Below are 15440 nucleotides of genomic sequence, written 5' to 3' on the forward strand. Positions count from 1 at the left end.
GGAAAAAGTTGCCACCCTCACTGCCTCATGACAAAAGGGGCAGTGATTATTAAAACAGGGGGAGGGGGAGGAGAGGGGAGCCTGAGGTTTTGTGAGTGCCAGGAGAACATCTGCCCACAGGCCACCTCATTGGCAACTCCCAGTCTACTGACTAGAATGTTTGATTCGTATTATTCGGTATTCATTGTCAATAGACTTTAATCTCCTATTGGATCGTTTCATCCAAGCCGTTCGTTGCTAAGAACAACAACAAATAGGTGGTGGTTCAGCTGACAGAGCAAGATGGGACAATGGTCCTCACCTCAGTAGGCTGAGTTTTTAAAACACAGACCCATTTATGTTACAGGCAAGAGTGCCAACATGGCCACTTGACAGTGGGTGCCCAGGGCCGTGGGTGCCATGCAGCGTGTGTGGCCCTGGCGCCGAAATTTGTAGGTGCCCGGCCCCTTCATGGGGAGCTTTGTGGGTGCTCAGGCACCCAGGGCCCCAGGGGGTTGGCACCTATGGTTACAGGTACTGTATGGTTACTGTTCCCCTATGGTAGCTTCTCATGCTATTCCACTAATATCTGTATCCCATGGCAACTTGACCTGCTCCCCTGGGTTAGTTTGGGATTCATGGGGGGATTTTAAATGAGTTTCCTGTTTAGCAATTTCCCCTGCAAAAATCTGAAGCTGTGTGTGTGTGTGTGTGTGTGTGTGTGTGTGTGTAAGCTTTAAAAACTGTCCTTGGAATTCAGCTTGGAGAACACTTCTTTCCGCCAATACAATGGTACCTCTGGTTAAGAACTTAATTTGTTCTGGAGGTCTGTTCTTAACCTGAAACTGTTCTTAACCTGAGGTACCAACCGCCGCACAATTTCTGTTCTCATCGTGAAACAAAGTTCTTAACCTGAAGCACTATTTCTGGGTTAGTGGAGTCTGTAACCTGAAGTGTCTGTAACCCGAGGTGCCGCTGTATATAAATGTGAAAATAAAAAGATCTCCAGTAATTATATTAAAGCATCAGCATTATTATTATTATTATTATTATGATGATGATGATGATGATGATGCCCTATACCCGGAGGTCTCAGGGCGGTTCACAGAACAAAATCAAAATATAAAACCACAAAAATATAATCAAAATAAATACAACAACCCAATAACACCCCCCAAAAAACCCTCCACATTTTAAAAGGGCATAGGATGCCAATCAAATCAACCAAAGGCCTTGTTAAATAGGAACGTTTTTTTGCCTGGCACCTAAAGGTGCTCCTCGCAGCTACAGCAGACTCTCCGACAAAATCTCTCCCCTTTTTGTGTTTGTATAAATCTTGTGGCAATTGTCCCTGCACGCAATATCTAATAGATATTTTTCATTGCAAACTATCCTTTTAACATCTTTTTAATTCCCGTCCCACGTAACCCTTGAGAGCTTCTTTGTCTTGTTCCCTCGGAGAACTAACGCCCTTTCGCTTCCAGAATGTAGGTGCAAGTAAACATTCAGTGGGGCTTCATTTTCAACTTTAATCCGGAACAAATTTAAAGTCCCCTTTATCCAGGGTGGGCCCAATAAGTTTTGGAAGAAGAGGGGAGGGGAGATTTACATCAGGAACAAGGGGAATGCTGCAGCTGTTGCTGACACCATGGCGGACGATGCTTTCCTTCATTTGGGTAGAGGATCAGCACAGTATCTGCTTGAGCCTTTCCGTTGCATCCTTCTTTATTTTGGCCTCCATCAGACAAACAGCTTTTCAGTGACCTGAAGCCTGCATGACATAGGCCATCATTGCCCACGGCACCCATATCCTCCAGAGCATTTGATCCCATAGGATTTTCAGAATGGATGTCCTTTTCAGTTCTTAAACTAGTTATCGTCTGTCCACAGCCTAAAGAACTTGCTTGCACCCAGTTTTGTGGTAAAGTGGCATCTCAGCCCTGTGAGGAAATGTTGGCAGTTTATTCACAGCCGAGGGCAAATATTACTGTAGGTAAAACTGTATTAGGTGACGTAATGGGAATGATACCGGGGCGTTAGTGTAATCCAGAAAGCTCCCTTCTCTCTGCTGTGCTAGCCTCTGAACCCAAATTAGTCCAGATTGGAACTGGGCGAGAGTTAAATTGATAGGGCCATTCTTTTTAAATAAATACAGTTTTTATTTATTTATTTTCATGGTGCAGAAAATAAATTTGGAGAGAACACTTGTTACAACAGTACACAACAAGTAATTTGTCCATAGCTGTCAACTTACAGATTTGAAAATAAGGGACCAGCAGCCAAAATAAGGGATCAACAATTACTTTGATAAAATATGTATTTTGTTGCATGCAAATGGCTTTAGATACCTATTAGGTCCATAAATTACCCTTTATGCATAGGCCATTGTGGCCATCACTTTGATGCTATACACTTTCAAGGCCGCAGGGATGAATAAGGCCCCCTCAGAGTAGGAAAAACGGAGGAGGGAATGTGATAGGGTTTTTGTCTTGTTTTGAAGATATTCAACGTGCGCTTTCCACCCTAAATTATATTGAAAATAAATTCCTAAATATTTAAATTTATGTACTTGTTCGATTTTCATGCCCTCCAGTTTCCATGAATAAAGTTTTCGACTCCTTGAAAATATCAGTACTTTGGACTTGGTGTGGTTGATAGACAGATGGTTAGAATGGCAATATGTCGCAAAAATCTTTAGTGCCCTCCTTAAACCCACTCTGGAGTAAGAGAGTAGTACCGCATCATCTGCGTAGAGAAGTAAAGGACAACGGTAATCTGCTATACGAGGGGCGTGGATAAATTTTTGTTGCATACAAATGGCTTTAGATACCTATTAGGTCCATAAATTACCATATAGCATATATTCAACACAAAAAAGCAACAATTTGTTGTTGACAAAGGGACAGCTGAAGATAGAAAGGGCCCCATTACCTTCAGTAGCTTATTTAAGGGACATCATCAATAAGGGACAGCAGCGGGAATGGCGCTAGGATAAGGGACTGTCCTGCCAAATGAGGGACACTTGACAGATATGCTTGTCCTGATAAAATTACAGACTTTTATCATGCGATCAGGCCATTCTTGACCCAGAAACATTATGCAAGCAAAGCATTTCTGTTCCCCTCATTTCATAAAGGTTTTGTGAGCTTTTAATACATGCCACTTACAACTAACAGACACAGACACACAAAAGCTAAGCATTCTTGGGTTTTATGTATACTGTGAATGGGGGGAAAATACCGCCATTTCCATCAAAAGTAATTAAAAACAGTGGAGTGTGTGCTTGGGGCTTATGGTGTCCAGAGGTTTATATCTAAGGAATGATCTCATTCCTTTCTGATGATGAGCTACTATTACAGTGGTTGCATTTTAAAGATATGCATGGTTTTGTTTGTTTTTTTGCCTTATTGTCCGGCTTATGTTATATACCCTGGTGGCAAAGAACAAAACCAGACAGGGATGGGGTTAAAGAACCAACTGATGTCGGAGTTATGCCTACATAGTGTATATATTGTTTTCCTCTCACTCTCTTTCCTTCCCCGCCCCTCCCCGTGCTCTCTCCCCTTCCCTCTCGCCTCGGTATTAGCAATCTGCTTTGGTACTTTGACATCAGGGATTTCCCTGGTGGGTTTTGTCACAGAAAAAAGAGAATCATCAATATCGCAGTTAAACTTGACTTTCAAAGCTAATAGTATCTCATTTGGGGGCTCAAATTTAATAAATTTTCTTTGATTCTGGGTGCGTTTTTAAACATCAAACAATGAATTGGCCAGGGTGCAGTAAAATATTTAGATCTATTGACTATGGTTCAGAAGGGTAGAAGGGAAAAAAAAAACACTGGTGGGTTTGATGTTGATAAATTCTTAGTACCTTAATCCACATTAATGTTTTCTTTTATCTGTGTGCATATTGGCTACAATGAGAAACTGGGATGTTAGCATATATGAACCAGAACAAATCCAGTGAAATGTGTATTATTAGAGGTATGGTGAAAACAACATGTTTGCATTAAGGTTAACATCTGAACAAAATCACACATGCTGACAGAAGACCCCCGAGACCGTGTTTGTTCCATTGGGCTCTCCATCCTGAACCCAGAACAGTATGAGCAGAAAGGTGGATGCATGAAGGACCTACGCTGTTATAAAAATTGCATTATAGTGCATAAGTTTGGCAGCCACAGGTATTGACAGGAATTCTTTAGGTCAGCCTGGGAACTGTAAAGCTCCCTATTCCCATAGACTAAAGCACAGAATGTATGCGTGTGTATCCCATAAATCTGTAAAATCTCACCTAACATTTGTACATTGTACGGACAGCATGCATGTATATTTATTTATTTATGCATGCATTTGGCTGTTCTTAAAAATAGGATTACTTGTAGAAGGAAATATCACATAGAATTTGAAGTGTCCACATTGGCTTTCATAATGGTATTATTTTTATGTAAGGTATCCTAGTTCATTAGTATTGGGTATGTTAATTAGATCCATAATTAGTATTTATTTGTCATCTGTGGTGCTACCTGATTTTTTTTCCTTTTCCAATTTTAAGATTAAGTACTTAGCATCATTTGCCGCTCCTGGGAATAATTTTTATTTGAAAGATATATATTAGCACATTAATATTGGAGTACAGGATGATGCAGTCCAGTTGAGCTACTGGATATTATTATTATTATTATTATTATTATTATTATTATTATTTTCAGAACAAGGCAGAATATTAGTCGTTTAAAAGTGTTACAGTTGACCCCTTGTAGAAGAAAAGAAGGAATAGCTTTATGTCGTATGTAAAGATCTTTTGCTTTTAATTAATGAAAAGATCCTATGCACGTTTGCTCAGAGGTACTCCCCATTGTGCAGTCTTTTTTTGAGTTAGGTGGATAGATAATAGCTACAGTTTTTCTCGATTACCAAGACAGTTGAAAAGAACAAGGAAAATAAAACATCACAAACAGCGAACCAGTGAGACAGATAGAAAAGTTATTATTTCGGTATTTCTTACCTCGCTTTACAGACGATGGGCACTAGATATTGACCAAGTTACTATCGTAGGTTCCCATCATCCTAAAAAATCTGACCAAAGATTGCCAGTTGGTTGTGCAGTTTCAGAGTGACCACTTTTGTGTATTATGAAGCAATACAACTGCAAAGAAAAATCATCGTTTGTTCAATGACCGCTGTCTATGTTCTGATGTCACAATACGTCCTAGGACTCAGCCTAGGTGAGCCCTGGGCACATGCGTTCCTCAGTCCTCTTTCCTCCTCCTATCAGTCTGCAAATAATTTATTATTATTATTATTATTATTATTATTATTATTATTATTATTATTTGAATGGCTGCAGCTTATTGTTTCATCCAAACCTGACCATTGTGACTAGCCTTGACCTTGTTTGTTTGAAGCAAGCCAAATTTGAACCCTTGAGTTTTGAAGTGAGTGTGCTACAGTTTGGATTAATCTGGGGTTGCCATGTTTTCCACAAAAATTCCTTCCAGTAGCACCTTAAAGACCAACTAAGTTAGTTCTTGGTATGAGCTTTCATGTGCATGCACACTTCTTCAGATACTTTTTTTTGTTTTTTGTTTTGACTATGGCAGACCAACACGGCTACCTATCTGTAACTAATGTTTTCCACACACACACACACCCGGACGCTATTTTTGCCAGTTAAATCCTGGACATGTCCGGGAAATTCCGGACATAATAGCCACCCTAATTAATCACGACTATGGCTAATCAAATATGTAAGGAGAAACCACGCTGGAGGAATTTGGAAGTTTTCACTTTCATTTTCGCTTACCTGCCTTGGAATGTGAGTCAGGATTCAGCATGTAGAACAGTAGCAATAAACGTGTTGAGGATTGTTGTTTGTTTGGATATTAATATAAACACAAGCATGGGAACTGGTGATTCCCCCCCCCCCCCGATTTTGTACTTTTTCCTTTTACCAAACACATAATGAACGAAGGGATTTCCCACCTAGACAGAAGGTGGCAGTACAAGACCAACTGCATGAGGTTGTATTTATCTACATATGTATGGAAATATCTCATTTACAGCGCTGAGCGGTTTGTTGTTGTTTCTTTAAACTCTGCCTTTTGGAATACTAAATCCAAACTACTTGGACTTTGGAAAAGAAAACGGATTCTAGCTACTTGTACTGGAGCCTATTGCTAGTTAGTGAATACCTGCTATTTTTATAGGAACCTATCATCACGCTGCTAATAAGATGCTTAACCAAGCGACATTTTAAAAAATACTCTTTGTTAAGTATATTTGGGGAGCTTTGCAACATAACTGACTGTCAACAAAAGAACAAAATCAAGACCTTTCTGCAAAAAGGCTTAAGATCATTGTATGAATGTCAAAGCAATTGTTGTTTTAGAAATATTTTGGTGGCGTGTTGCTTCTCCGGGGCAGATGGCGATTCTCTGCTAACCAAGCAGGCAATAATGGCGATATCCATAGGATGCTTATTGCGTACAATTTTGCGCTGCGATTTCCTTGACCTCAAATTGTGTGTTTGTAGAGTTTTGTGTACTGTTCGGATGAGAAGCCTTTAGTGACTTTCCTTCCCCTCTCATTTCAGTCTGGAGAAGGGGATATGCTTTTTTTCTTCTTAACATTCTCTCCCAGCACTCTGAATTAGAGATTTATTTGCAACGAAAAATCAATTAGTCCTAAATTTATTCATGGATTTCAGGTCCAGCGATCAATGCAAGTCCACTCAGTGGACTCAGGGGGACCCACTTCATCCCAGTTAATGTGTCTGAAGGGGAATTACCATTGATACTGTTTTTTCCCTTTTAGGTCAGAGATCAGATCTCGCTGTCACGGACTGCGGCAACCAGGAATGACTTCACCCTGCAGCTACCTAAGTTGCACCTGGAGACCTTTGCGATGGAAGGGCTAAAGGGCGGGCCAGAGGTTGTAGCATTCCAGGTTAGATTCTTAAATAACCTTTCTTTGCGAAGCAAAGGGTTTCCAAAACTCCAAAATAGTAATAAGGATGATGATGCTGCTATAAATAAAAGCAGAAATGTAATGGCATGTAATTAACAAAATTAAGTTTCTGAACTTGTTCTCGACTGAAATCGTTATATTAGAACAACGCTTTCGCATTCCAAATTGAGTATCAAGGATCTGTAGAAAAGATTTTAGCAAACAAAAGGGTTGCACGCCACACCTAGAAATCACTGCGGTCAGTCAGGAGGGAAAGAAAATGCCTTGCACTTTTTAAAAAGTTGGGTTCTGAACAGTATTTCTCTCAACATCACTTTCGAAGAAAAGAAATGTGCCCTAGATTAATATTTAAGGATGGCATCAGCAATGGGTCACCCAGGAGAAAAGAATTACAAAGCGGGGTGTGTTGGAGTCCCTTAGTTTCACCGCAGCTGGGGCAGTTCAAATGGCTGAGAAAGATTCTACCGTTATTGATCTTTTTAGCCATTTTCTGACACCTTCTGGCACCGGCTGAAGACAGTACTCTGACAAATGAAATAGACAATGGATGCAGCTGTCAAGGCATCGGAATCAGAAAACAGCCCTTCTAGAACGGAGTGCAAGCCCCAACTTATCTTCTTGCCTCATATAAATGATCCAAGAATTCTTAAGTGCTTAAGTGTTTTTGTGAATGGATTCATTCTTAACCAAGTTACAGTAGTGCCCTTATCAGAAAGAACTTAAACTTCTGGACCTTGGCCTTGGGCATGCCAAGGTTGTGGTAGGATGATCAAAAATATGGGAATATTGTACTGGGGACGGTTGGGGCATTGCTATGGAGGTGCTATGGTGTGCCTTGAGTAAGGAGCCCCATAACTGGATAGAGAAATGCAAAGATTGAGTCTTAGGCCTGGTGATGGGCCTGAATATCAGCTTTGTGTGATATCAGGATATCTGTGATTGGTGTCATATACAAGCCCAGCACTCATGGTCAGTCATGCTGGGCACTGATGAGGAACAGGGCCAAACTGGTCTCCTATCCACCCATGGGGGCCCTTCCATATGAAATCTATAGGTAAAGGGACCCCTGACCATTAGGTCCAGTCGTGGCCGACTCTGGGGTTGTGGCGCTCATCTCGCTTTATTGGCCGAAGGAGCCGGCGTACAGCTTCCGGGTCATGTGGCCAGCATGACTAAGCTGCTTCTGGCGAACCAGAGCAGCGCATGGAAATGCCGTTTACCTTCCCGCCGGAGCTGTACCTATTTATCTACTTGCACTTTGACGTGCTTTCGAACTGCTAGGTTGGCAGGAGCAGGGACTGAGCAACAGGAGCTCACCCCGTCTCGGGGATTCGAACCGCCGACCTTCTGATTGGCAAGCCCTAGGCTCTGTGGTTTAACCCACAGTGCCACCCACTGTATAGGTCTGAGCAAATGCATTTTGGATAACTTAAGATGGCAGGTTAGCCACCGTGTGTAGGAGCTGAGCTGTGCTCTTACTTTAAAGCACAGCCATCTATCCCTGCTGAAGCATGTGCATGTGCTCAGGTGAGTCGTCCTGGCCAAAGCAGTGGCAGAAAGAGCATATGACCACAGGTGTCATTTATGTGGGACTGTGGGTGCCGAGGCACCCATAAAATTTTCATGGGGGGGCGGCGCTGGCAGGGCAATCCAACACGTCACTCATGTGGCATCACATGGAACAACGAGGCCCAATGGGGCTTGTCACAGCCATGGGAGGGTCTAACAGGCCCATTGTGCCATGTGACATTATGCGTACGATGGGCACCCCCATGTGGGGCAGAACCCTGTCCAACCATCTCGTCCTCTGTCGTCCCTTTCTCCTTGTGCCCTTGTGTCTTTCCCAACATCAGGGTCTTTTCCAGGGAGTCTTCTTTTCTCATGAGGTGGCCAAAGCATCAGCTCCATGATCTGTCCTTCCAGTGAGCACTCAGGGCTGATTTCACACACTAGAAGACACTAGAACACACTAGAAGAGATTTGAATTTGGAAAACAGCATGGGGTTGAAAGGGTTATGGCACACACATGCACACACACCCCAGCACAGAAGTGCTGGAAAGTTCCTGAGGGTTGTTTGTAGCTTCCTTTCACAACTAAAATGACAGATCCCCAGCATCGTGTTTAGTTTGACCCTCGTGATTCTGATTCCTGCAAGCACCCAAATTCATGCTTCCAGACTGGTTAGGTAAACTATCGGCCAATCTGATAGTTTAACAGCCCTGGGGCGAAAGGAATGTCCACACTGTATGCTGAGTGACATGTATAAATTTTCGCTTTCGAGATAAAATACTTTGACTTTGTCGCTTGTGGAGTTTTCCAGGTGGCTATGCCCCAGAGTTTTAAAAATAGGAACAAGTAACCTAACCCCAAGCACAGCTGTTAGAAAGTATCTGCAGCCAATTTCAATGGGTCTTCCTTTCCATTGTGCTCACAACCGACATCAAAATGGTATAAAAATGAAAGAGGCTATCACTGAAATGCTCTATATGTGTATTTTGTGGCTTGAAATCTACATGGTATGTATTTTCCCCCTAGTATTACATAGCTATTCAAAGTACCTTTATAATTATTGACAAAAAAAACCTTTTCGGAATGGAAAAAGTCAAGGTTAATAAATAATGGATTCTTTCCAATTACATCATAGAGTAGATCCATTGAAATCAATGGACTCCAGTCACTTAACTCCACTTACTTCAATGGGTCTATTCTGGCTGACATTGGATGTTACCCTGTGTTAGTCATGCTTTCTCTTCATGTCTAAAAACTGTGGAGGACCTCTATTCAGGTGGTTTGCTATCATTTTTGCTTGAGTCCCTTCCAAAGATTTAGAAGCAGGAAATCGGAATAATCAATTGAAAATAAAGGTTTTTCAATTGGGTCATTGCCTAGTTAAACCAGATAAAGGTGATTCTTATTTAATTGTTCTTTATTCCTATTACTCTCCTCTAACACTCACATGCACACACTTTACCTGTTTCCCAGTCTTGTTTCAGTTTAAAGTTTTCGTATTAACTCTGTGGCCAGGGTGTCCTAATACCCGAAGTATGGAATCTTTCATGATCGACTATCCTCCAAATGAACAACTGACTCACTTTTAAATGTATTGTTCCCCACTTGCAAATCAGCACAGAAATACCAAATTTACTTGCATTTGTTGTTGTTGTTGTTGTTATTTCTTCTTGTTTAATTTATGAATAACCTTTTACATATAACTCAAGGCAATTTGCAAACATACCCTAAAAGCAGCTAAACATAGTTTTAAAAACAGCAAACACCCCTCCAAAAATAGGTTTTCAAACAATCCTTTAATCATATATACCGTACTTTTCCATGTATAATAGTCCCCCATGTATAAGACCCCCTATTTTGGGGGACCCTATTTTGGGGGGAGGATTGCCCAGAGTTGTTGAGCTTTTGGGGGGGATTGCACAGGGTTGTTGAGCTTTTTTTGGGTGGGGTGCCAAAAATTGCTCACCCGCACGCGTTGCAAATCCGCCTCTCATCTATCCCCTCGCCGGCAGAAGCTGCCAATCGCCCGCCCAATTGCCGCAACGTCTGCCAATCAACACCAGCCCTTGACGCAGCAACCAATAACACGCCCAATAGCCACTGACAGCCACGGAAGCAACCAATCAAACGTCCACCCTATGCATTATCCATGTATAAGACGACCCCCACGTTTTAGCATGAAATTTAAATAAAAAAACAAAAACCTAGTCTTGTACACGGAAAAGTACGGTACATTTTTTCCCAATGAGGGCTTCATCTGCCCACGCCAGTTTCCATCAATTCTGTCCAGGTCTTTCATTATCTTAGCATACTATAGTGTGACCAAGAAGCAGAACTCAGGGGCAGATAGGGAACCGGTCTTAGTTTTTAAAGGCTGCCGTGACATAGGATAGCCTCTGTGGCTCCACTTTTCTTCTTCTTTCTGCCACGTAATTAAATGGCTGACATTCATCCTTGTGGGTTACACTGACCTCTCCAGTTAGGCAATAAGTTAAGTGCATGGATGTGCAGATGATATTAAGTTCAGTTGAGAGTTACAAATCCTGGTAAGCCCTTAACTGGTATAAATGATAGGCATTGTTTTTATGTGTCTCACAGAGCTTTTTTCTTTGTTGTGAAATGTATTCTTCCGCTATGGTTTAAATATCATGTTTCATTTCTTCAGGCAATTTACTTCATTAAGCTCGTGTCAGAAACAACTAAGGACCCCGTATTTTAGTCCTAAAGTACATAAACGTGGACACTAATTATTCAGAGCAAGATATGTGTTTTTAAAGTTCTGATACTGGGCAAAGCAGCTGCTTAATAGCGCAGTCCGGTGCATGTGTATTCAGAAGTAAATCAGATATAGTTCAATGGGGCTTAGTCCCAGGTAAGGGACTAAAATGGCCCCAGTGAATATTTGACGTTTTCTCCCCTTATAGCTTTGATCTATATGCTACCACTAAAACAAGGCTGCATTTTAAGCTGCATTTTAAACTGTATTCTAACTTATATTTTAATCAACTGTTTTTGTGTTTGTGTGTGTGTGTTTTGTTTTTAATGTTTTTACTGTATTTATATTCAGTGTTAGCCGCCCTGAGGGGAGGGCAGGATATAAATAAAAATTTATTATTTTTATTATTAAGTGTGGATGGGATGGCAGCCTAAATCTAACTTTGTGCCACAGTAGCGGATAGTAGTTAAAGTGATAAAATGCTTTATATGACGAAAGCTTTAAATTTAATCAGACACCGCTGCAATTCTGGAGTGACTCCAAAGCTCGTTTAATAATTTTATTTTGCAACATTTATATAATGCTTGATTTTAATAAAAACCTCAAAGTTGTTTTCAAACGGAACAAAACAATAAAATTATCAGGAAAAACAACAACAGTTAAAAACAAGTATTATAACCTTCAAAAATCACTAAAACCAACAAGAAACGAAAACCAGATTAAAACACCTGGCAGCGTCTGCATGTTTGGACAGGCTTGCCTAAACAAACCAACCAAATGTTTTTATCAGGTGTCAAAAAAGACCATAGTGACAGCTCTTGTCTATTGCCACTGTACGATGAAGGAGTTACCATGTGGGGCAATTGATCACTGCCTCGTGTTCATATGACAGAGCTGCAGCAAAAGGACGGAATACTAATAAATGGCATAATGAGTGACTCAATTATTTTGACATTATTTGCATGTCAAAACATGATTGCTAAAATTAAGTAGAAGGATTATTGCAGTCCTTAGTGATTTTCTCCGGAAGGAGCATATAAAACTAATTCTGCCGTGCTCAGAGGTGTGAAACATAAAAGCCCACAGGCCGTTCGCAGTGCCCTCTCTTACTGTTTGCCCTCTTTGGGGGACAGGTAAAACCCATTTTCAGTGATGCTTCCCTTCCTTTTTACTGGAAGATGTATGGCCCGTGCAGGCCCATTGAAGAGAGTCCAGTAAAATACTGAAGCGTGCGCTATGGGATGGGGAGAAAGGAAGACGTTCCATCATTTAATGTTTCGTTCTGTGTCGTCCGGCCTCCAGGATGGCACAGCATACATAAAAACAAAATGTAAACGAAACTGATAAACAAAAATACAATGGTACCTTTGTTCTCAAACTTAATCCGTTCCAGAAGTCCGTTCCTAAACCAAGGTGCGCTTTCCCATAGAAAGGAATGCAAAATGGATTAATCCGTTCCAGACTTTTAAAAACAACCCCTAAAACAGCAATTTAACATGAATTTTGCTATCTTAACGAGACCATTGATCCATAAAATGAAAGCAATAAACAATGTACTGCAATCACACAATCAATCATCAGTAGCTGAACTGGGTTCCACACAGTCACACATACACACAAAAAAGCAAAATAAATAGCAAAAACAGACAGACCTCAGCGTAACACTCAAAACGGAAGCGTAACACTCAAAATGGAGCACGTTCGGCTTCTGAAAATAGTTCACAAACTTCCTGGTTTGCAGTGTTTGGGTTCCAAGTTGTTTGAGTACCAAGGTGTTTGAGAACCAAGGGACCACTGTAATAGTCCTATCGCGTTACTTCAGAATTGGGTTTTAAGATGTCCACATGTTCTACTGACCGTGTCCTATTTCACAAACATCTGGCAGAAAGATGTTGGTTTTCAGGACGTAAAATTGAAGGAATTGTGGTGTGAGGGAGGCAGGGAAAAGAGAAGGTGAGTGGAAGTGTAAATCATGGACCATCCTCACAGTTGGTCCTCCTTACATCAGGAGTTGTAGTAGCGCATGCCGGTGCAGGCAGGTTACAGACACGCTGCCTGCAATTTTACAGTTGTTGTACCGGTACAGCATTCTTTTGTTTGAAAACTGCTATACAAATGTAAGGAGGGGTACTATTCGTTTTGTAGCAGCAAGAGTAGAGTGTTGACGTCGCTTCTGAGTGATAGAGTATAATCATTATAAATTTATAAAGGGCTTATGTCTTCCATTTATTTTATGTAAATTATGTATCCATGTATGATGCAGTCATGGTTTATCATATTGTATTGGGCACAGAGGCAAAATTGCCTGCTCTTCTAATCAATTGGGCAAAGATAAAATGCAGCTTGAAATGTTAGGTTCCTACTACGTTTAACCCCCCCTTCCTTCTTTCAATAGCACTAGTACAGCGGAAAGCATTCAGGGCCCAAGGGAAAATATCTATCTACAAATACAAAGATAATTATGTTGTTTCTTGTCTGTTCGGAACATCGTGGCAAATATTGCGTCTTAGAAAAGTACTTTTGAAGGCAAAGCCGCGCTTTTTCCAGGTGGCAGAACTCCTCATTATTCAACCCCATTCAAACCGTGGCTTTTTGCAGGCATGTAAAATACACACGTTTTCACGATCAACGCTTTGACGCAATCCTTGTTAAGCAGCTCCCTTTGAAAACATTATTCTTGCTGAAGACATGAGTACAGAGTGGCTACTTACACCACGTATACTTACAAAAAAAGAGAGGTAACACCCAAAAAAGAGACAAATTTGCATATGGTGATTTGCCTTAAGCTTAATATATATCACTTGTTTGCTTGCTTCACACCATTGCAAGGAAGCAGTTTTTAAAAGAGCAACTCATCAGATCAAAGGAGGGGAAACCTCCCCGTCCCGTCCCCCTTTTCTACCCCTCTCTTTTACACACACCTCCCCATGACTTGCAGATCTCATTTGCTTAGGTGGAAAAGAAAGTTGGACATTCAGATATTTGCACCCATCCACATACTTCCTCTTTCTGTAGGTGTACTAGGAGAAAAATGAACTTCATTTCAGTTTTTAAATTTTTTTCCTGTATGCCGCTGTGAGATCTGATACGACAAAGTATGGTGTAAAACAAGGTTTTCCAGTTAAAAAGATATATTTTGGCCTTACAATTTGGAGGTTGCCGAGAGAAGAGGGTCTTTGCGGAAAGGTATGCCACCTTTGTCTTCCCCACATCCACACTTAGTAAGACCACTTATGCAGAGAAGCATGAAATATTCCAAACCTCGCCCCGCTTTATGTAATATACAACAAATTTGAATCCTTATTGTTTTTGAGATTTGCTTGCAAAAATAGTCGATATTCACTTGACATGGGCAGTGACAGCTGACTGATAGGTCACCTCTAGTTTCCACAATTCACAAAAAAATAAATATAGGTTTGGGGCGGAGATTCTGACACGACTTACAATTCTACTAAGAAATTTACCTAGAAGGTATATTGCACTTCGACGTTTCGACTGCTTTAAAAGTTGTAGGTTAAAATATGTTTAAAAACAGGGAAGTTTCTCTGCAAAATGAAAAATCCCTAAAATATTTCCGTGCTTAGTTTGTATTAATGCAGCTCCATGTGGTTTTTGCAGAGAGATCACTGTAGGAAAACGAACTGCAAAGAAAGTATATTCTTCCCGGCAAAGCCCCCTCTTTACAAATTCTTTTGTACTCTCTTCCTGCTAAATTTCTTCTCAGTATCCACATTCTCCACACATCCTCTGGGATCCCCTCTTTTTAACTTTTTCTTTTTTTCTTTTTACACCTATCAGCTTACCTTCATCCAGTTTGATTCCTTTATTATGATTGAAAAGAAATCTTGGTTTTTCCTCCAGAATATTCAGCTTTCCCTCAACTAATGCTTCTCTTTGCATCCGTTGGAACACACGGTGGAATTCAGATGATCTTGAACTGTAAATGGGATCAGAGGGCCAATTTCTTTATCTGATGGGAACTTGAGATTTCAGAGAAGCGTATTTTCGGGCATTATTTTTCACCCACTTTGAGAAATCCTTGTCATCCAAATGGTGCCCACATTTGTGTATGCCTTTATATATCTTAATACTTTGCCATTAAGGGCTGGATTGCTGGGGTTTGGCAACTAGCCATGAATGTAAAACTCACTCAACATTGCAAAACTAGTAAGGGAGTGGTTGAAAAGACATTTTGGACCAACTTATGGCTGCAATCTTGACAAAGGCAGACTGTGTTTTGGGAAACGAATCATTTTCAGGCATGAGA

General features: G+C 40.8%; 1 protein-coding gene across 4 annotated transcripts in view; it reads left to right on the plus strand.

The window, feature by feature from the left end:
- CCDC171 (coiled-coil domain containing 171) overlaps positions 1-15440 on the plus strand; it is a 216156-nt gene that overhangs the window by 137033 nt on the left and 63683 nt on the right. For all 4 annotated transcript variants that reach the window (XM_083718393.1, XM_083718395.1, XM_083718392.1 and 1 more), the window contains one exon: positions 6795-6926. In XM_083718393.1, the coding sequence (XP_083574519.1) occupies positions 6795-6926 (132 nt within the window). The remainder of the gene's footprint in view (positions 1-6794; positions 6927-15440) is intronic.

Source organism: Podarcis gaigeae (genome assembly GCF_964106915.1).
Source record: "Podarcis gaigeae genome assembly, chromosome: 17".
NCBI lineage: Eukaryota > Metazoa > Chordata > Lepidosauria > Squamata > Lacertidae > Podarcis > Podarcis gaigeae.